The sequence below is a fragment of the Topomyia yanbarensis genome, chromosome 2 (assembly GCF_030247195.1).
Source record: "Topomyia yanbarensis strain Yona2022 chromosome 2, ASM3024719v1, whole genome shotgun sequence".
NCBI lineage: Eukaryota > Metazoa > Arthropoda > Insecta > Diptera > Culicidae > Topomyia > Topomyia yanbarensis.
Window position 1 is genome coordinate 236,559,708 of NC_080671.1, and position 24,324 is coordinate 236,584,031.

The 24,324-nt window shown below is 41.6% G+C and overlaps 2 protein-coding genes across 2 annotated transcripts; both read left to right on the top strand.

Moving 5' to 3' along the window:
* The first annotated feature begins 799 nt into the window (after positions 1-799).
* On the top strand, positions 800-3,511 carry LOC131680132 (uncharacterized). The gene has a single exon (XM_058960856.1). The coding sequence runs from the start codon at positions 800-802 to the stop codon at positions 3,509-3,511; it is 2,712 nt and encodes a 903-aa protein (XP_058816839.1).
* A 10-nt stretch (positions 3,512-3,521) lies between these two features.
* Positions 3,522-5,774, top strand: LOC131680133 (uncharacterized). Its single transcript, XM_058960857.1, has one exon. It carries the CDS (start codon positions 3,522-3,524, stop codon positions 5,772-5,774), a length of 2,253 nt encoding a protein of 750 aa, XP_058816840.1.
* Positions 5,775-24,324: the final 18,550 nt, after the last annotated feature.

The window sequence follows — 24,324 nt, forward strand, 5'->3', positions numbered from 1 at the left end:
CATCGCGTTTGTGAACTGGCGGGTGCGCCGTAGTGAAGGTCGTTTTTTCGTGCGAACGCGATCGCGCGGTTAACATCAACGTTTTGCGCAAAGGTAAATGCGCTAGTGGAAAAGCCGAAATACGACGGCTAGTGCTATAGATTGTGTGGTGGAAAGATTTTAGCGCTACCGCGATTACTGTCGCGTGTGAAGCGCTTGGACTGTGGCCATTTTTCAAGCCATCGAGTGGGCCATTGTGACTGGTGGCCATTCAACGGATCGGGAGGTAGCTGAACCCCGATAGCCGCGTCTGCAGAGCCATTTTGGACGCTGAGTGAGCGTCGCTTGGGAAGCTGTTGTTGTCAGTGAAGGTACTGGTGATAAATGTCCCTGCTTGTTATTGAGCAACACTTCTGATTCCGGACTGGAATCCCCGGTGAGTCCTTTCCAATTTTCCGCCACACGTGGCTTGCAGTAGCATTTGTTTTTAGTTTTAAGAAAGTGGGTGACCTTCAGTCATTGTGGCAATCGGTGGACGGTCCGCGAATCGAGTGGAAAATCGTTTCGCGCCCTCGATTTGCGATACCGCGTAGAAGTGGGTTAGTTCGCGACGGGAAGGAGCAATCGTTCGATTAAAAAACTGCTCACTTCCGTTCGAATTTCGCGTTCGCGAAGGGCAATTCATCGCGTCGGGAAGGATTTAATCGTTTCGAGTGTGTTTTGTCCTCGTTCGGTTCGGTTTCGCGTAGAAACGGTTAGTTCGCGTCGGGAAGGAGTCCGTTATCGATTTAACTGCCGTTTCCGTTCGTAGTGCGTCGTGATGCCACCCAAAGAGGAGAAAGTGTTGGGAGACCGGCTTGTCCAGCGCAATGGATTGCTGGCAATTCGTGATGCTTTGGAGAAGTTTATCATTCGGTACGATCCTGCACGTGATGCTTTTCAGTTGAGTGTTCGTATAGAGTCGCTGGATAGGGCTTATGCGCAGTTCATGGAGGCGCAGGATGCAATTGAAAGACTGGACAAGGAGGAGTTTCTGGCATCACACCTGGCGGAACGTGTCGATTTCGAGCAGCGATACTGCGCAGCGAAAGGCTTTCTACTCTCCAAGGTTCCTGTAGAAGCGAACAACTCAGCTTTGAACACATCCATGATGGCAAATCAACACACTTTCTCGACAGGATTCCACCTCCGTCTTCCAAAGATCGACCTACCGAGATTTGATGGCGATTTCTCACGTTGGTTGTCATTTCGAGACACCTTTACGTCCATGGTTCATTCCAATGGGGACATACCAACGGTCGCCAAGCTTCAGTACCTTCTACAATCGCTTGAAGGGGACGCAAAGAAGCCGTTCGAATCAGTTGACGTCGAAGCCGACAACTATGCATCAACATGGGACGCCCTACACAAAAGGTACGACAATCGTCGTTTTCTCAAACGTCAGCTGTTTAGGACACTCTACGAGCTGCCAGCGGTCAAGCAGGAATCTGCTAAGCGCATCCACAGTCTGGTCGACGATTTTCAGCGCCATGTACGGGCGTTGGCGAAATTGGATGAACCTGTGGAGCATTGGGATACGCCGCTGGTGAACATGCTGTCGTACAAGCTGGACCAATCCACATTGCGAGCATGGGAGGAGAAAACAAGTAGCCAGGACGATGTCAAGTACGAGGAACTGGTTGAGTTCCTGTACCAGCGGGTACGCGTCCTCAATTCTGTCGGGCCAGACACGCAGCAACCGGCACCTCCAAAGGTGGCCGGCCCCCCGAGTTGGAAGGGCACGAAGGTGAAGTTCGCAGCTAACGCAGCTGCTACGCCCAACCAAGATTCTCCATGTCAGTTAGCATGTTCAGACAGCCACTCCCTCCGCAACTGCCCAGTGTTCCTAGGAAAGGATGTCCGCCAGCGCCGAGAGCTGGTTTCGCAAAAACGGTTGTGTTGGAACTGTCTGAGCTTCGGTCACCCAGCCAGGAAGTGTGTATCGAAGTTTACGTGTCGTACGTGCCACGAAAGACATCATTCCCTATTACACGATTCCTCTCCATCCAGGGTGTCGTCGAGTCCTGCCATTACGGGATCATCACAACAATCTCCACCGGTTCAACAGCCGCATTCGTCCAGTTCGGGTTCTGCTCCACCGCAGGTCAGCATGGCGGTCCAAACCGCATGCAGTATGGTTCTACTGGAAACGGTTGTTCTCAACGTTGTTGATGATCATGGCAGGGAACACAAGGCTCGTGCTCTACTCGACTCGGCGTCAATGTCCAATTTCATCTCCGGTCAGTTAGCGAAGGTTCTCCTCAGCCGTCGCACCAAGGTGGACATTTCGGTCGCAGGAATCGGTCTCTCAACGCAAAGGGTGAAAAATGCCATCACCGCCTCCATTGAATCGAGAACTCAGCCATTCTCCACTAAGCTCGAGTTTCTCATTCTGAAGCAGCCATCCGCAGAGCTGCCGACCATGCCGGTCGATACGTCGGCGTGGAAATTCCCGCAGGTTGGATTAGCAGATCCACAGTTCCACGTCCCAGGAAGGATTGACCTCGTCATCGGAAGTGAGGCCTTCTGGGAACTTCGCACCGGTAGGAAGATCTCGCTCGGTAACGGTCTTCCGTGGGTAGTCGAAACACCATTCGGATGGGCGGTCTCTGGTTCCGCGTCCAATGGATCTACCTGCATTCCCCGGATCTGCAATCTCTCCATTACCAATGAAGATTTGGAAGCCGCACTTCAGAAGTTTTGGGAGTTAGAAGCGATTTCCACTGGGCCTGCACACTCACCCGAAGAAAATCGCTGTGAAGAGTTATACTCCAGTACAGTCAAGCGTGATTCGACTGGAAGGTACGTCGTACGTCTTCCTCACAACGAAGATCCAGAAGTCTTCCTGGGGGCCTCTAGAGCCATCGCAGAACGCCGTTTTTACAGTCTGGAGCGCCGTTTGCAACGAGATCCTGCAATCAAGGAATCGTATCATCGTTTCATGGACGAGTACCTACAGCTCGGTCACATGAGAAGGCTTGACGAGCCTGTAGATGACGTGAAGTCTCACTGTTATCTCCCACATCATCCCGTGTTCAAGGAGTCGAGCACTACTACGAAAGTTAGGGTCGTTTTCGACGCGTCCTGCAAGACGGCGTCAGGATATTCGCTAAACGACACGCTGTTGGTCGGACCCGTAGTTCAGCAAGATCTACTCTCCATCGTGATGAGATTTCGGACACATCACGTCGCTCTGGTTGCGGACATCGAGAAGATGTACCGGCAAGTATTCGTGCATCCTGAAGATCAGCCGTTTCAGCGAATTCTTTGGCGCACGGGCCCTGATGAACCCATCGCTACGTACGAACTGCAGACAGTAACGTACGGAACAGCGAGCGCTCCGTACCTAGCAACGCGTACTCTGCAGCAGATTGCACAGGATACCAAGCAGTCGTATCCAATCGCGAGTGGACCAGTTACGGAAGACTTCTACGTCGACGATTTTCTTTCTGGGGCGCCGGACGTAGAATCCGCCATTAAAGCTGCGTCGTGAGGCATCGGCAATGCTAGCTTCCGCTGGATTACCGCTCAAGAAATGGGCATCGAATTCTCCTGAAGTTCTTGGGGATGTACCACCTGATGATGTGGCAATTCAGCCGTTCCACAATCTTCAGGATGACCAGGCCGTCTCCACGCTCGGCCTCATTTGGGAACCAAAGTTGGACATACTCCGGTTCAAGGTTCAGTTGCCGTTAGCCGCATCCGTACTGACGAAACGCAAGGTGATGTCGTACATCGCCCAAATCTTCGACCCTCTTGGACTCGTGGGTCCAACGATCACCAAGGCCAAACTCTTCATGCAGCGACTTTGGGCTCTGAAGCAGAATGGCGAAGCATGTGAATGGGACACGCCGCTCCCGTTTACACTCCAAGAAGAATGGAAACTGTTCCATAACACACTACACCTGTTGAGTGAAGTTCGCGTACCCCGCTTCATTTCGATGCCCGACGCCGTCAGCATCCAGCTTCACTTCTTCTGCGATGCGTCTGAGCGCGCATATGGGACATGCTGTTACGTCCGAACCGAAGCACACGGCACAGTTTCGGTCCAGTTGTTGGCGTCCAAGTCCAAGGTAGCTCCGCTTTCTACTCGCCAGACAATCGCCAGACTGGAACTCTGCGCCGCACATTTGTCGACCCAGCTGTACAAGAAGCTGAACGCGACGCTGAAGCTTCCTGCGACTGTTCATTTCTGGACAGATTCCACTACTGTCCTCCAATGGCTTCGCGGGAACCCGAGTCGTTGGAAGACTTTCGTCGCAAACCGAGTCTCGCAGATACAGCTTTCAACCGATCTCAACCGCTGGAAGCATGTTCCTGGAGTCGACAATCCTGCTGACGACATTTCCCGAGGATTGAGTCCTACTGATCTCCTCAACCGTACACGATGGTGGACTGGGACACAGTGGCTAGCAAGGTCTCCGGATTTTTGGCCAAATCCAACGTTACCCGCAGCAGAAACTCCAGAAGTGTCCGCCGAAGGACGCAAGATACCACTAGTTGCCATGACCACGACACAACTGAGTTTCTGCACTGATTTATTCGCTCGCTACTCCAACTTCTCCAAGCTGCGCCGAGTGACAGCGTTCATTCAGCGTTATCTGCACGTGCTTCGTGAACGAGCCTCGCAACGTCGTTCGGAAAAGGAGAAGTACAAGCCACTCGTCATCCCGAACATTAACCCGCACCCAGTCCATCCGCTTACCGCACAAGAACTCCAACACGCCGAACTTACGCTCTGTCATCTCGCGCAGGGTGAACTTTTCGCTGAGGAGATTTCCGATCTCGCTAGTGGCGAACGTGTCGCAAGATCTTCCACGCTGAAGTGGTTGAACCCGTTCGTCGATCCCGAAGGCACCGTACGTGTCGGTGGCCGGCTTCGCAATGCCGCGCTGACCGATGCGAAGAAACACCCGATCGTCCTCTCTGCCAAGCATCCGCTCGCTGTTCTGTTGGCTAGTTTTTATCATTTGAAGCTACTGCACGCAGGCCCCCAACTCCTGCTAGCCACTCTCCGCCAGAAGTTTTGGATTCTGGGCGGCAGAAATCTTGTGAAATCCGTCTTTCACCGTTGCCACACTTGCTTCCGTAGCAAGCCCACACTAGTCCAGCAGAGCACAGCAGATCTTCCGGCATCGAGAGTATCTCCAACCCGACCGTTTTCCGTCTGCGGAGTCGACTATTGCGGACCTTTCTATTTGAAGTCCGCTGTCCGCAACCGTGGCCCAACGAAGGTGTACGTGGCCATATTCGTCTGCTTCTCTACGAAGGCAGTTCACATCGAGCTAGTGAGCGACCTGTCTACTCCAGCGTTCCTAGCTGCACTCCGTCGTCTGGTCGCCCGCAGAGGAAAGGTGGTAGAGTTGCACTCTGACAACGCTACCGCTTTCAAAGGTGCTTCGAATGCACTGAACCGCATCTACCGCATGCTGAAGGTCGATGAGTCTGATCGGAATCAGAGCTTCGACTGGTGCTCCGACAACGAAATTCGCTGGAAGTTCATCCCACCTCGAGCACCACACTTTGGCGGTCTTTGGGAGGCTGCAGTGAAGTCAGCGAAGACACACCTGTTGAAGGCAATCGGCAACGTGAACGTTGCGTACGAGGACATGCTCACACTGCTGGCGCAGATAGAGATGTGCCTCAATTCTCGTCCGCTGACTCCAATGCCGGACGATCCGTCCGATCTCGAGGTCCTTACGCCAGGACATTTTCTCGTCGGGAGCAATCTCCAAGCTGTTCCGAAGCTGATCTGAAGGAGACTCCTGACAACCGCTTGAACCACTGGGAGGTGACCCAGAAACGGTTCCAAACTATCTGGTCTCGCTGGTACCCGGAATACCTGCAACAACTACAGTCCCGTGCAGCGAAAGGTTGCAACCCGCCTGTTTCCGTCGACGTTGGCAGAGTCGTCATCGTAAAGGAAGACAACATCCCGCCAGCCAATTGGCCTCTCGGCCGAATTATCAGATGTCATCCCGGAGCCGATGGCATCGTTCGTGTGGTCACGCTACGAACCGCTGCAGCCAAGGAGGTTGTACGTCCCGTGGCCAGAATCGCTCTACTACCGACACCACCGGAAACTCAACGAGCCGAGTGAAATATGTCATCCAGGTAGAGCAACCCGGACGGGGAAAAATTGCTCGATGCGCACCTGCGCATTGCACAGGTAATTGCAATTCCAATCCCCTAACTCCAATCGTTCGATCTACCTGGTCTTTTCTTCTTTCTCGGTCGATGGCGATGAACTACTCCAAGGGCAATGGTTGCCAGTCACTGGATTTGTGGTGGACATTATACACGAGCAACTCAGCTACCACAGTCCCGAGTAGCATCTGCTATTTTCAAACGAGTTTACCGACATCCAACAACTGGAACCCGATCACCAATACATCAAACCCTCTGGAATTTTTTGTTGAAACACCGTAATGTTTCAAGGTGGCCGGAATGTTCGGCACATAGGCTAATGATAAATTTGTAAATACTAACAATTAATTATTATCGTGAACTGTAAGGATACAGATAAATTTAGTGCACCCTTTCTATCAATTGAGAAGGTATAACACGGTAGAAGCTTAACTCGCAACGAACAGCACTATAGACACGAGCATTGTTGTGTGAGTACCGCAATGTAGATGAAGGAATAGCGAAAACGATCGACGCGATCATAGCTTCTATCTGATCTGTATATATGTACATAGAGAGAGAGAGAGGGAGAGAGGAAATTGAAACACAGCTGATCAAGGCTGGTTATATAAGTAAAATAAGTTAGTTGAAAATAGATCTGGTGAAGGAAGGTTGTTCGTTTTCGTTCTCGGTGCGATTTAAAAGAAAGCCGTCGGTAATTTTGCCTAAGTCAGCAGGCAGCAAATTTTACAAGTCCCCAGCGGGTTGGTGGACTTAGTGTTCCGGTTCGTTTTTTAATACGGTGAGCCACAGTGCAAGTTGGCTAAGTTCCCTAGCGACAGGTGAACTATTCGGTGCGGTACATTTCGCGTGTTGTACCATCGGTGATCGCGGTGAAAGGGCGATTCCGATCGATACATTAAACCGGCCAAATTGAAGACGGTGAGTGACAATAATTAGCCGTGTTTGGTACTGTTTTCGTGCGCGCTTGTGAGTTGCTGGTTTCTAAAACCAGCGAAGAAAGTCCTTCGGTGGCCGGCAAAAGTTCGTGCTCGAACACTTTCTATATGAGAAAGGCAAAAATGTACCAAAATCCAAAAAAGTGAATCGTAGTCAAATTTTTTTTTCGAGTTTGCATCAAATCTCGACGTTTCATGCACCTTGAACACATTTAGCATCAAAAATAAAAATTCTATTTTTAATTTTTCCAGAATTCCGATCGATCCAAAATTCAATAGCAGCCGATGGGAAGGTTGCACCTTTCATTTGAGACTAAGTTTGGGCAAATCGGTCCAGCCGTCTCTGAGAAAAATGAGTGACATTATTTAATACATACGCACATACATACACACACACATACACACACATACACACACATACACACACATACATACATACACACACATACAGACTTTTTCAGATCTCGACGAACTGAGTCGAATGGGATATGACACTCGGCCCTCCGGGCCGGGATTAGGTTGACGTTTTTCAGAGTGATTGCATAACCTTTCTATATGAGAAAGGCAAAAATGTGCCAAAATCCAAAAAAGTGAATCGTAGTCAAATTTTTTTTTCGAGTTTGCATCAAATCTCGATGTTTCATGCACCTTGAACACATTTAGCATCAAAAATAAAAATTCTATTTTTAATTTTTCCTATAGTTTATATGAGAAATTTCTGTGTGACCGCACTCTAAAACCCGTAATTCCGGAACCAGAATTCCGATCGATCCAAAATTCAATAGCAGCCGATGGGAAGGTTGCACCTTTCATTTGAGACTAAGTTTGGGCAAATCGGTCCAGCCATCTCTGAGAAAAATGAGTGACATTATTTGACACATACGCACATACATACACACACACACATACACACACATACACACACATACATACATACACACACACATACAGACTTTTTCCGATCTCGACGAACTGAGTCGAATGGGATATGACACTCGGCCCTCCGGGCCGGGATTAGGTTGACGTTTTTCAGAGTGATTGCATAACCTTTCTATATGAGAAAGGCAAAAAATAGACAACATAATTATCCTCAATTATATGTATTATCACTATTTAGTGAATATCTTTGTATTCAAAACGAAGACCTATACATTAGTTGAATGCAACGAACGCAAACTACAAATGATGCAAAAATAAAACCATAAATTCAAAAAATGTGAAGGTATTTGCTGATTCAGATCAATTTATGTTATGATACGGTTTTTGTTGGAAATTTTGTACAATCGCTGGTTGGGTTGACAGATGTTAAAACTGGTCAAAGGGGATGTACAAGTTCATCTGCTCATATCTCTAACTATTGTCAGTTTTATTGTCGAATTGAACTTATCATGAGAATTTGACATTCAGATGCTTATACAGCAATTGAAATCAACTAGTATATAAAAATGGATAGGCAGCTATTTTTAAGACAAAAATATTTACTAAATAATGATAATACATATAGTTGAGATCAACTATATCGCCTGTAGATGACTCTGTTTTATATTCTTCTTAATGTAAATTAACAATGAAACGTTTACCTGTTCAATAATGAAAAAAATAATTAGAATCGGTCAACAAACCATTGAGATATGGCCTTTTGAAGTAAACATTCCAACTTTCATTAATTTTTTTAGTTTTCACATTATATTTAACGTTTGGTAGACAACCCTATTTTCATATATTTTCAGCGCACCATATAAATAACACCTTTTGTACATTATATTTATGTAATTAAATGGTCAGGTTTTCCTTTAAAAACCGTGACACGTATAAACGATCTAAATAGTCAATGGACAAACATGGATTCACGCTTGAAGTCTGGTAGAAAACCCATCTATGACCGCATACCACATCCAAACCGTTATAAATTTCGATTCCGTCAATGAAATATTTTCAAACTTGCAGGAGATATACTTGATTACTACATCTTTCGAATGCCATGCACTAAATAAGTAAACAAAAAAAATTTGGTTTGTAGAGATAGGACTAAACCCGTGGGTGTTCGAAGAATTGTTTGTTTTGTGCATGGGTTGTGTGTTTTGTGCGTTTTTGAGCTTAAAATAGTTGAAAAGTGTTGAGGCTCAGCCACCCGGCCGCTATACGGAAGATTTGTGAAGTGAAAAAATATGAATCATCGTATGCTCAGTGTGTGTTAGTGAGCAAATGAGAAGCACATCATATAGCTTACTGGAAGAATGGGTGTCCGTATACGTTGAGGAAATTCAAACCTCAAAAAATGATCGTAACTAGAAATGGAAACTTGCTCCAAGGAAGTATTATTTTTGTTTTTGCATTATAATATAACCCATCTACCACCGGTTCTTGCAAACATACACCATTTTCCAAAACAACCAAACTGAAGAAAATGATTCATTTTTTGTGCGATGTTTTCTTTGGAATAGCGATGATGAAAGGTGGAGCATTTCGTTAGTGGTAGTGATACCAAAAAATACTTGTGCTTCAAGCATAATGTGTTGAATGCAATAGTACCAAGATCGAAAAGATGGGTGGTAGAGTTGCCACATTAACAATTAATTCAATTTTAATATCGCGGACCTTTGAGGATTGTATCTACAGGATTTATGGATGTATTTCGTGGGTTTGTGTGATTTGAGCATTTCATATGAGCTTACATATAGAGTGCATGTTCTGGCGTATCATACTGTAGCGCTGTTGGAAAACTCATTCAGCAAAAACAAGTGATGTTTTGCACAGTTGAGCTTGTGTGAGATTTCGGAGGGATCTGTCGAGATATCGTGAATATGGCAACTCTATTGCTGAATGTAATGGAATATATGCGATGTTACTCTATTGCCATAGAAACGTGAAAGAGGGCACACGAGGTAGTTGATGGTGAGGTTTGGTTTAAAAATGATTAAGAGCGGAATGTGGAAAACTGCGCGAAAGAAGGAAGTGGAATTTACGCGATCTGTCGGTTTTTTATCGTACGTGCAGTAGGCCAACGTAATAAACTGTGTTACATGCAGCTCGTATGGAGACGTTCACACTTCACTCGAAACGTGTGGACACACACACAAGAGAAATTCATTTAACTTAACCTAACGGACCGGTAATGAGGGCTTATGTTATAGTGTTCGTGCTTGAGTATGATTGTCTAATTGAAAAATGAATGTTTATCCAATATGACAAGATCTCCCTGCATTGAAAAGAGAGAGAGAGAGAGAGAGAGAGAGAGAGAGAGAGAGAGAGAGAGAGAGAGAGAGAGAGAGAGAGAGAGAGAGAGAGAGAGAGAGAGAGTGTATATCGCTGCGTTGGTATTCGTGCGGGATGAGCCCTTCGTGGGCGCGCGATGTTCTTACCGTACACTATTGACTAATCCAAGTACAGATGTGTTGGTGCGGGATTGTGGTTGGGTCCGGTGGAGTTTTTGCCAAGGGTTGAATCAAATGGCGGATCGTAAACATCGCGTATACATATGTGTCTATGCACGTTGTAGCTGTGTAGGTGTCCTGCACGAGTCAATTAATGGTTTGGTTTTGTATTCGGGTCGCTCTGGGTTCGCTCGAAAAGTTCATTTATATATGGATTTTCTAAACATTAGGGCGAATCCAGAGTCATTTTCTGCTAGAAGAGGATAAGCATATGTGTCCATATGACGGTACCCACACGTGTAGAGAGGCGATTGTTACCATGGTGATGCATTCAATGATTGGTACCGGCACTTTACACCACATGATGGGGAGTGTTTTCTACACTATATTAACAATTCTCACATTTATTATGTTAATGATATATTTAATTTAATCTTTTCCTCAGACCGAGAGGAACGCCACTTCAAAATAATTGTTATATTTCGTTGAGTTTTGCATGATTCCTATTTACCGGTAATTTTCTAAAATTTAAACAATTTTCGAAAAAATCGAGCATTGCCAAAAAATTGAAGAACATACAGCAAATCTATCTGATCTCCATCCAATTTCGCTCGAATTTTGACCAATTTGATGTAAATGGTAATTCTACATATTTTATGTGCGAATCTTTCTGGCAACAAAATTCATGTTATTATTTTGATTTGTTTCTGCAGTTATGCTGCTGGAAATGTTTGGTTTTGATTTTATCGAGCACTGAAACTGTCAATACGTGAATTTCGAGCAATTCATATTATTTCATGGCGCATTCCAAACCATTCTTGGCCATTGCAAACCATCCTCGAGCAATGTTGGAATTGAAATCCATTCCGATCAAAACAATGCCAATTTTTATCCTTCCGTTCAGAGTTATAAATCATAAGTTCGTTTCATCAACAATTCACGGAGTGTCGTTCCCCTGGCCTTAGACTCATATTATTTAACGTCCTTTTGTATCGTTATATATATTGTTTCAAGTATATGATTACATTTATTAGAGGGTATTTTTTATATTTTATTATTTAGGTTTTATTATATACTTCTTTAATGTGATATCAACATTTCATACGTTTGTCGTGGCGAGCTGGATGGATTAAACTAGCATGTATGCATTTTTATTCATATTTGATTCCTTGCGGCTTATGGTTGGATTTGGAGCTTAAATTCATCATATTTGGAAGCCTTAAATTACATCATAAGTTTGAAGCCTGTTTTTAATTATTCCATTACACATATTTAATTCGTTAATGCATGATTTTCAGATTACCTTTTTCATTTATCATAATCATCATATTCATCTTATTTATTATAGCGATTATGTATTACATTTATTTGATTCTTGTTTTCAGTTTATTTAATTCTGTTTTTTGAAAAACTTCCGTTATATCCGTCATTCATTGTGTTCATTATATGCGTCGCACTCATCACATTGACTATATACTTTGTATTCATTGCAATCATTATACTCATATATTTGTAATATTAATTACTTCCATTAGAATGCTCGCACTCACTGTGATTATTAAATGTTTGTTCAATTTTCATTGAATTAGGTTCGTAGAATGTATTCTTGATATTTTTTGATATTGAATTATGTGTTTACTATATTATATTACATCATATACACTAAATTGAATGTACTAAATACACTATATGACATTGGTAACTGGGAGGGGTTGGGAGCATCAGGGTATCATACGAATTGAGGACTGGACAAGGGAACGTGGATAGCCAGCCCAAGTCACTTGAAGGAAACGTGTTTTCTTCAGAAGGTCTGATACTAGTTTGACGCACCCTTCTCAAAACAAACCATCAGGTGGGTAAAGCAGGTATAGCGAAATATTTTATCTTTTTACTGGAATATTATTGTTGGAAGGGCTTATTTTTTTCCGCAGGGTGCGTGTAAGTGACTCTGCTTACCCGTTTTGACTTCCCTTCAATAACAGCAACAATGTGAAGGTTTGACGATAAATTATTTTGGGGCTACCATAAGTCTACCCGCATTCATTGGAAAAACCTTGAACTGATGGTGGGTTCAAATCACATCACATCACATCACATCATAGGACTAAACCCGTGGGTGTTTGCTGGTAGCCTTATGAAACGTGTCATAAAACTTCAAATTGCAATTTCTCTCGAATCTTTCGATGGATCATTTTGAAATTCACTGAGAAGATGCTTGGATACTGTATCTTTCGAATGCCGTATGACAAATTTATGGTCATTTTTTTGTTAATGACGGTTTTAGGAACACCGTGTAAAATGACTGTTATAAACTGCAAGAACCTCCTATATCAACCCTGAAATTTCCTGCTTGACCCCTCCTGCCGCATAATTTCTTATTACCTGGAGCCTAGATCTCAAATGAAGCAACCGTGTTCGGAAAATCTCCTTGTTTGGGCACCGGTACTGGAGATCTTCCTTGATTGTCAATAGTTTACCAAGGCAGATCTCTTTTTCTTCACCCACGTCACCGCGAAATAGGCGAACTACATCACTCTGAGTCGACCGCATTTGCGACAAAATTCTCCGAGGGCACCGCTGTCGCTGGACACCCGAAAGATCCGAATCAGGAGAGATAACAATGCTTCGAGATACTCAAACTTCAGCTTATCGAAATGTAAATGATCGACGCGCATGGACACACACGCTTGGTTAAATTTCTCCAACGCCATAGTAACTTGTGCTATATTGGACGAAATCACCAAGACACAAAGCATGTAAGTACTGATACGGTATTGTTTCCGATTTTTCACCTACTAACGATTTCCTTAAAATTTCAAGAAAACGAATTGCACCAAAATGTCTCGAATTGGATTGAAAGAACAAGGCAATTAGCCACCACGACCAAATGAATGAAAACAACCTTCAAATACAACGTCCAACAGATCAACCCAAGCAACTCAGTTCACAAATTCGGACAAAATAAAGTAAAAAATCTAGAAAAATATGAAAAAAATGTAAATAATAATAAATATACGAACGGGGAAAAATTTTGCGGAAGAAACCTTACCGACTGTTTTACAAAAATCTCTGATTTAATAGAAGCACCCCACACTCCGGAAAAAAATATTTTTCGAATATGTAAAATATTTTTTTCAGTATGTTTTTGCGCTTTATTGTGTAAGGGTTAACTAGACCCTTTATGAAAGAGCAGTGTCAAATAGGTAGGTCTGGCAACACTCGTTGATAGGAGAGTTTAGTTGAGTTCAAGAGTTGGTAATGACGACTTTGTATACGCGTGTATCGAAATAAAGCGAAGCATTTAGAAATTAATATTTCGGTGTTGTTATTCCACGATCGGACATATTTGTCGACGAGTATAAAAATAAAAACGCTTTTAATCCACCTAACAGTGTGATGAGACATTTCTTATAACTCCTATCACTCTCTTCGGATATTATATCGTTTGAGAACATTTAGAACTTGATGCTTCGCGATGTTTTGATAACACATAGAGTAAGGTGGGGCAAAAGTGCACACCTAACAGTTTTCGTAAAATAACTATTGGTAGAAAAGCACTAGAAAATCGGCATGATTACAAATTAATACTCTCATCACACATCTTCAAAACGTAATACTAGATATCTCTTGGTTTTGCTTGTAATCCGAGAAATAGTTATTTTCTTATGAATACTCAAATGCGCACTTTTGCCCCATGGTCGGGGCAAGAGTGCGCATAGCACGGGGCAAAAGTGCGCACAGCTTAAATAGCCGATTTATTTCCGCACATAAATTAAACTAATCAATTTTAGGATATCCATCCCCTCTAACTCTTCCTTCGTAACTAAAAAGTACCCCTCCGTCTGCCTCGGTTGATGTTGTTCAGTTTTCCATTATGTTGAAAAAACTTGGATGTTTCATCTTTTAGACAATGTGGTTCATGATCAAATTGTCACCACTGGTAGCATCATTATTTGTCATAGTTGGGTAGATCACTACAAGAATTCTTGCGAATATGCTATTTATATTGGAAATACATCTTTATTTACATGTTCATAGTTTTTTGGTTCTTTTTAAATTACTCTGAGCTGTCGGCACTCTATATTTTTCCTTGGAACCAGTTATGCTGATGCTTTTGTTCCTAAACCGCTCATATCAGTCGTGATTTGACCGGTGAGCTCGCAGTTATTGAAGATGCTGGTCCCTTCTTTAAATCATGGAAGAATTAGTTCAATTTTTACATAAAAAACTTCACTCGCGTCTTATGCTATGCGGATATGCTATGCGCACTTTTACCCCACTGTCAGTTTTTCAACTTATTCAATTGTTACGAAAATTACTGAATTTTTTTCATCAAATCAAATATATCTCGCAACGAACCATATGTTGAAGATTTTTAGGGTACTGTAGTTTTATAGATCCTGATTTATTCAAACAGCCAATTTATGATTCCCAAAATTCAAAAAATAATATCAAATCAGCGAAAAATAGTCCTTCCCTCTTAATTTCAAGCACTATATTAAAACCTTTCATGCTTATATGTGCGATTAGTTGACTTAATGATACACTAAATCCATACAGAGTTGCCAGGTTCTAGCGCTTCTGTGCTTCTAAAAGTCCTATGCGCACTTTTGCCCCACGCGCACTTTTACCCCACCATACTCTACTACATGGGATAGTGGCAGGACTCAGAGAAACGCTCAAATCAGTATAGGACAACATCAGTGCTAGAAATCTCAAACCAAATCAATGGGAAAGCGAAAAAATGGCTAATAAAATAGACATACCAACGAATTATTGTTAATGCTCTGTTAATAAAATATCTAAATTGTGATGGGAAAACTGAATTTTCCTAAAGGGGTTATATATTGTACTGAGCCAAAAAAATCGAATTTTTGCCTTTCTCATATAGAAAGGTTATGCAATCACTCTGAAAAACGTCAACCTTATCCCGGCCCGGAGGGCCGAGTGTCATATCCCATTCGACTCAGTTCGTCGAGATCGGAAAAAGTCTGTATGTGTGTGTATGTATGTGCGTATGTGTCAAATAATGTCACTCATTTTTCTCAGAGATGGCTGGACCGATTTGCCCAAACTTAGTCTCAAATGAAAGGTGCAACCTTCCCATCGGCTGCTATTGAATTTTGGATCGATCGGAATTCTGGTTCCGGAATTACGGGTTTTAGAGTGCGGTCACACAGAAATTTCTCATATAAACTATAGGAAAAATTAAAAATAGAATTTTTATTTTTGATGCTAAATGTGTTCAAGGTGCATGAAACGTCGAGATTTGATGCAAACTCGAAAAAAAAAATTGACTACGATTCACTTTTTTGGATTTTGGCACATTTTTGCCTTTCTCATATAGAAAGGTTATGCAATCACTCTGAAAAACGTCAACCTAATCCCGGCCCGGAGGGCCGAGTGTCATATCCCATTCGACTCAGTTCGTCGAGATCGGAAAAAGTCTGTATGTGTGTGTATGTATGTATGTGTGTGTATGTGTGTGTGTATGTGTGTGTGTGTATGTGTGTGTGTATGTATGTGCGTATGTGTCAAATAATGTCACTCATTTTTCTCAGAGATGGCTGGACCGATTTGCCCAAACTTAGTCTCAAATGAAAGGTGCAACCTTCCCATCGGCTGCTATTGAATTTTGGATCGATCGGAATTCTGGTTCCGGAATTACGGGTTTTAGAGTGCGGTCACACAGAAATTTCTCATATAAACTATAGGAAAAATTAAAAATAGAATTTTTATTTTTGATGCTAAATGTGTTCAAGGTGCATGAAACGTCGAGATTTGATGCAAACTCGAAAAAAAAATTGACTACGATTCACTTTTTTGGATTTTGGCACATTTTTGCCTTTCTCATATAGAAAGGTTATGCAATCACTCTGAAAAACGTCAACCTAATCCCGGCCCGGAGGGCCGAGTGTCATATCCCATTCGACTCAGTTCGTCGAGATCGGAAAAAGTCTGTATGTGTGTGTGTATGTATGTATGTGTGTGTGTATGTGTGTGTGTATGTGTGTGTGTATGTGTGTGTGTATGTATGTGCGTATGTGTCAAATAATGTCAATCATTTTTCTCAGAGATGGCTGGACCGATCTGCCCAAACTTAGTCTCAAATGAAAGGTGCAACCTTCGCTGCTATTGAATTTTGGATCGATCGGAATTCTGGTTCCGGAATTACGGGTTTTAGAGTGCGGTCACACAGAAATTTCTCATATAAACTATAGGAAAAATTAAAAATAGAATTTTTATTTTTGATGCTAAATGTGTTCAAGGTGCATGAAACGTCGAGATTTGATGCAAACTCGAAAAAAAAATTTGACTACGATTCACTTTTTTGGATTTTGGCACATTTTTGCCTTTCTCATATAGAAAGGTTATGCAATCACTCTGAAAAACGTCAACCTAATCCCGGCCCGGAGGGCCGAGTGTCATATCCCATTCGACTCAGTTCGTCGAGATCGGAAAAAGTCTGTATGTGTGTATGTATGTATGTATGTGTGTGTATGTGTGTGTATGTGTGTGTGTGTATGTATGTGCGTATGTGTCAAATAATGTCACTCATTTTTCTCAGAGATGGCTAGACCGATTTGCCCAAACTTAGTCTCAAATGAAAGGTGCAACCTTCCCATCGGCTGCTATTGAATTTTGGATCGATCGGAATTCTGGTTCCGGAATTACGGGTTTTAGAGTGCGGTCACACAGAAATTTCTCATATAAACTATAGGAAAAATTAAAAATAGAATTTTTATTTTTGATGCTAAATGTGTTCAAGGTGCATGAAACGTCGAGATTTGATGCAAACTCGAAAAAAAAATTTGACTACGATTCACTTTTTTGGATTTTGGCACATTTTTGCCTTTCTCATATAGAAAGGTTATGCAATCACTCTGAAAAACGTCAACCTAATCCCGGCCCGGAGGGCCGAGTGTCATATCCCATTCGACTCAGTTCGTCGAGATCGGAAAAAGTCTGTATGTGTGTGTGTATGTATGTATGTGTGTGTGTGTGTGTATTTTTGTGCGTATGTGTCAAATAATATCACTCATTTTTCTCAGAGATGGCTGGACCGATTTGCCCAAACTTAGTCTCAAATGAAAGGTGCAACCTTCCCATCGGCTGCTATTGAATTTTGGATCGATCGGAATTCTGGTTCCGGAATTACGGGTTTTAGAGTTCGGTCACACAGAAATTTCTCATATAAACTATAGGAAAAATTAAAAATAGAATATTTATGTTTGATGCTAAATGTGTTCAGGGTGCATGAAACGTCGAGATTTGATGCAAACTCGAAAAAAAAATTGACTACGATTCACTTTTTTGGATTTTGGCACATTTTTGCCTTTCTCATATAGAAAGGTTATGCAATCACTCTGAAAAACGTCAACCTAATCCCGGCCCGGAGGGCCGAGTGTCATATCCCATTCGACTCAGTTCGTCGAGATCGGAAAAAATCTGTATGTGTGTGTGTATGTGTGTGTATGTGTGTGTATGTGTGTGTATGTGTGTGTATGTGTGTGTGTATGTATGTGCGTATGTGTCAAATAATGTCACTCATTTTTCTCAGAGATGGCTTGACCGATTTGCCCAAACTTAGTCTCAAATGAAAGGTGCAACCTTCCTATCGGCTGCTATTGAATTTTGGATCGATCGGAATTCTGGTTCCGGAATTACGGGTTTTAGAGTGCGGTCACACAGAAATTTCTCATATAAACTATAGGAAAAATTAAAAATAGAATTTTTATTTTTGATGCTAAATGTGTTCAAGGTGCATGAAACGTCGAGATTTGATGCAAACTCGAAAAAAAATTTGACTACGATTCACTTTTTTGGATTTTGGCACATTTTTGCCTTTCTCATATAGAAAGGTTATGCAATTACTCTGAAAAACGTCAACCTAATCCCGGCCCGGAGGGCCGAGTGTCATATCCCATTCGACTCAGTTCGTTGAGATCGGAAAAAGTCTGTATGTGTGTGTGTATGTATGTATGTGTGTGTGTATGTGTGTGTATGTGTGTGTGTGTATGTATGTGCGTATGTGTCAAATAATGTCACTCATTTTTCTCAGAGATGGCTGGACCGATTTGCCCAAACTTAGTCTCAAATGAAAGGTGCAACCTTCCCATCGGCTGCTGTTGAATTTTGGATCGATCGGAATTCTGGTTCCGGAATTACGGGTTTTAGAGTTCGGTCACACAGAAATTTCTCATATAAACTATAGGAAAAATTAAAAATAGAATTTTTATTTTTGATGCTAAATGTGTTCAAGGTGCATGAAACGTCGAGATTTGATGCAAACTCGAAAAAAAATTTGACTACGATTCACTTTTTTGGATTTTGGCACATTTTTGCCTTTCTCATATAGAAAGGTTATGCAATCACTCTGAAAAACGTCAACCTAATCCCGGCCCGGAGGGCCGAGTGTCATATCCCATTCGACTCAGTTCGTCGAGATCGGAAAAAGTCTGTATGTGTGTGTATGTATGTATGTGTGTGTATGTGTGTGTATGTGTGTGTATGTGTGTGTATGTGTGTGTGTATGTATGTACGTATGTGTCAAATAATGTCACTCATTTTTCTCAGAGATGGCTCGACCGATTTGCCCAAACTTAGTCTCAAATGAAAGGTGCAACCTTCCCATCGGCTGCTATTGAATTTTGGATCGATCGGAATTCTGGTTCCGGAATTACGGGTTTTAGAGTGCGGTCACACAGAAATTTCTCATATAAACTATAGGAAAAATTAAAAATAGAATTTTTATTTTTGATGCTAAATGTGTTCAAGGTGCATGAAACGTCGAGATTTGATGCAAACTCGAAAAAAAATTTGACTACGATTCACTTTTTTGGATTTTGGCACATTTTTGCCTTTCTCATATAGAAAGGTTATGCAATCAATCTGAAAAACGTCAACCTAATCCCGAAATTTTTTTTTCGATTCGTTTCGATTCGATTCGTTTCGCATGACAAAATGAGTTAGCAAGCAGATAACATTGATCTAATGCTGATTAGGCTAATGGAGTATGATATTTTTTTGTTTCAAGCGTTTCACCGTCGACACGTAGCTCATCAAGTTCGTGGCTGGCATGCCATTGTGTATAAGTGCAACGTGTACTAAGAATGTAATGGACATTTCCACGATTATGTTGAACATAAAAAGCCTCCGTGCCATAGTTTAGAGAAATGAGAAAGGCACAATTGAACCGCTAGGTGGATTAAAACAGGTTTTTTTTTAATCGATTTGAAGTTTATACTTTACTCAAATTTCCAACGCGACTGAGAACTAAGAAATCAACGCTTTTTCTTGAAAATGGCGATACTAGCAGTGATACCATTCAAAGAAAATCAACAGTGAATATTTCCAGACTTGGTTTTATTTCCTATTGTGTTTTTTACATCCTAGATTGCATGATTCAATGATCGAAACCCAAAACATCATAAAGTATTTGAAATTATTAAATTAAAATTTGTTTTTGCTATTAAAATTGACAAAATGATAGTATCGCCCCTTTGGCGATTGTTTATTTTTTCGGTCCCACCTATCAGCATTGAAGTATCGCCCTTACGTTTTTTTACAATAACTACCGTTTTACACCACCGATTTTGTCCGGGTTTTTTCAATAGCGATCATTATTACTATTTACAGCTGGTATCAGCTTGATAATCCTAAAAAATACGAAAAAACAGTTCCCTAGTAACAATTGAGGTTTTATGGTAGTTTTATAATTACTAATAAAACTTAGATTGCACTTGTAGTATGCTATAAAACTTCAATTGTTACTTGGGTTTCGCCTCTAAACTGCTAGCAAAAAAGTATCGCCCTGTTTGTTTGCATGGAGCGTAGAGGGCAAAACTTTAAATAAACAACAGGGGGTGGGCGTAGCGTAGTTGGTAAATCGATTGCCTTGTACGCAGTGCACCTGGGTTCGAGTGCCGACCCCGCACACAGGGTTAGAAATTTTTCATAGGAGATTTTTCTAACCCGAAGAGGCGAATGACCCTAAGGTTAAAACCTCTATAATTGAAATAAATAAAAAATAAACAAACAAAAATACAGTTTTTCCCGTTGTATTTTTTGCTGTAGTTTAAGAAAGCAATATCGTAGAATCCAAATTTTTAGGTTAATTTGTTGCGTTTCAAAGCCCTCATTCGCATGTATGAAAAAGCCTTATGTTTACATTTGTAAGTATCGCTTTTTTCACAAAAAACGTTGAAATGAAATCGCAGCTCCTGATATCAAGCTATCTCTAAAGTGCATGCGTGCATAGGTCCAAATTTTACTTCGACATCGACTTTTTCTATTCTTCCCAGTAGTATCCTTGATTTGAATTATTATCGCTAATCCTAATGCCAAAGAACAAATAAAAACCTCTCGAAAACGAACCGTTTGGGAAAATCATGATCATTACTGGAATTTTCATTTTCACGAAACTTTTCGATAACCTTCCGTCACTTGCGTTAATGCACTGGGTGCACAGTGCTCTGAAAATCTAGCGAAATCGCTATCGCTAGATCGACCAGCGGGTCTAATTTAGAGCTATCTGCGCTAACTCGTCGCGCAGATATCTGTAAAGAATACTAAAAATTAATTTCTATTCCATAATTTTCAGTTCAGCAATTCGAGAGATCGTGCTCGCCGCAAGCCATGAAAAATAGACTACGTTGTGAAGCGATTAAACTATTAAACTATTACAAAATTTCAAATAGTTTATAATATTCACAAACTTATTAGGAAAAATTGTTTAATAAGCTTTCGTAATATTGTGTAGGAAAAAAGTTGAAAATTTCAGTATTTTCTCTATCTGCAACATATAAACCCTTAAGTATACCAATTAATTGGTATACGAATTGGAATAGGTTCGCCATGGAGAAAGATTCGGGAGGTCCAGGTTCTGCCGAAAATCTTCAACTTGTTAAGAAATTAATAAACTAGTTTTAATTTTAAAGTAGCAACCCCTCACTACATAATAAGTGGAGAACACGGCACTTGGGACCAATTACTCCCATTCTTCACATTCGAGTACAACACTACAACGAACTCATCGACCGGATTTACACCGTACGAATTGATGTTCGGGCGAAGGGCTACACTTCCCACTTCAATTTATGAACGAAAAGACCGGGAAATTTATTATGACAGCTACGCAGGCGAAATCAGTAAATGCTTCGCCAAAATGCACGCAACGGCAAAGGAAAATTTGATTTTGTCAAAGTAAAAAAGAAAAGAACTCTATGACAAATCAACGAATAAATGGACTATGTGGGGGATTTAGTACTAGTACACGCAACCCCTATGGGTGTAGGACAGAAATTGCAAAATCTATGGAGAGGACCATACGAAGTGGTCGAACTGCCAAGTGAGCAAACAGCCGTAATTAAAAACGGAAATAGACTTGAGCAAGTACATGTCAACCGATTAAAAAGGTACATGAACTGAATCCTAATAAAAAAAACCTGTTTTAATCCACCTAGCGGTTCAATTGTGCCTTTCTCATTTCTCTAAACTATGGCACGGAGGCTTTTTATGTTCAACATAATCGTGGAAATGTCCATTACATTCTTAGTACACTTTGCACTTATACGCAATGGCATGCCAGCCACGAACTTGATGAGCTACGTGTCGACGGTGAAACACTTGAAACAAAAAAATATCATACTCCATTAGCCTAATCAGCATTAGATCAATGTTATCTGCTTGCTAACTCATTTTGTCATGCGGGGCTGGGTATGTGAAGAGGGCGAAAGTCCCATGAACGAACGACTCCCCAGCTTAAATTGGTATGCTTTGTGATATAGTGGTGGTTTAAAGATGATGGGGTTGAAAGGGAGGAGTATGAGGGCTGGATGGGGTGGTGGTCTGAGGGGTGATTTAAGGAGATTTTTAAAGGAGGGGCGCGAACAGTAGATGGGGGGTGTAACCCCTCTCCGAAAAACCATCAACTACGCCCCTGTTAAAATCCAGAAACCCTAAACGAGTCGAAAAAAAATTTCGGGATTAGGTTGACGTTTTTCAGAGTGATTGCATAACCTTTCTATATGAGAAAGGCAAAAATGTGCCAAAATCCAAAAAAGTGAATCGTAGTCAAATTTTTTTTTCGAGTTTGCATCAAATCTCGACGTTTCATGCACCTTGAACACATTTAGCATCAAAAATAAAAATTCTATTTTTAATTTTTCCTATAGTTTATATGAGAAATTTCTGTGTGACCGCACTCTAAAACCCGTAATTCCGGAACCAGAATTCACCTTTCATTTGAGACTAAGTTTGGGCAAATCGGTCCAGCCATCTCTGAGAAAAATGAGTGACATTATTTGACACATACGCACATACATACACACACACACATACACACACACACATATACACACACATACATACATACACACACACATACAGACTTTTTCCGATCTCGACGAACTGAGTCGAATGGGATATGACACTCGGCCCTCCGGGCCGGGATTAGGTTGACGTTTTCAAGAGTGATTGTATAACCTTTCTATATGAGAAAGGCAAAAATGTGCCAAAATCCAAAAAAGTGAATCGTAGTCAATTTTTTTTTCGAGTTTGCATCAAATCTCGACGTTTCATGTACCTTGAACACATTTAGCATCAAAAATAAAAATTCTATTTTTAATTTTTCCTATAGTTTATATGAGAAATTTCTGTGTGACCGCACTCTAAAACCCGTAATTCCGGAACCAGAATTCCGATCGATCCAAAATTCAATAGCAGCCGATGGGAAGGTTGCACCTTTCATTTGAGACTAAGTTTGGGCAAATCGGTCCAGCCATCTCTGAGAAAAATGAGTGACATTATTTGACACATACGCACATACATACACACACATACACACACATACACACACACACATACACACACATACATACATACACACACATACAGACTTTTTCCGATCTCGACGAACTGAGTCGAATGGGATATGACACTCGGCCCTCCGGGCCGGGATTAGGTTGACGTTTTTCACAGTGATTGCATAACCTTTCTATATGAGAAAGGCAAAAATGTGCCAAAATCCAAAAAAGTGAATCGTAGTCAAATTTTTTTTTCGAGTTTGCATCAAATCTCGATGTTTCATGCACCTTGAACACATTTAGCATCAAAAATAAAAATTCTATTTTTAATTTTTCCTATAGTTTATATGAGAAATTTCTGTGTGACCGCACTCTAAAACCCGTAATTCCGGAACCAGAATTCCGATCGATCCAAAATTCAATAGCAGCCGATGGGAAGGTTGCACCTTTCATTTGAGACTAAGTTTGGGCAAATCGGTCCAGCCATCTCTGAGAAAAATGAGTGACATTATTTGACACATACGCACATACATACACACACACATACACACACACATACACACATACATACATACACACACACATACAGACTTTTTCCGATCTCGACGAACTGAGTCGAATGGGATATGACACTCGGCCCTCCGGGCCGGGATTAGGTTGACGTTTTTCAGAGTGATTGCATAACCTTTCTATATGAGAAAGGCAAAAATGTGCCAAAATCCAAAAAAGTGAATCGTAGTCAAATTTTTTTTTCGAGTTTGCATCAAATCTCGACGTTTCATGCACCTTGAACACATTTAGCATCAAAAATAAAAATTCTATTTTTAATTTTTCCTATAGTTTATATGAGAAATTTCTGTGTGACCGAACTCTAAAACCCGTAATTCCGGAACCAGAATTCCGATCGATCCAAAATTCAATAGCAGCCGATGGGAAGGTTGCACCTTTCATTTGAGACTAAGTTTGGGCAAATCGGTCCAGCCATCTCTGAGAAAAATGAGTGACATTATTTGACACATACGCACATACATACACACACAC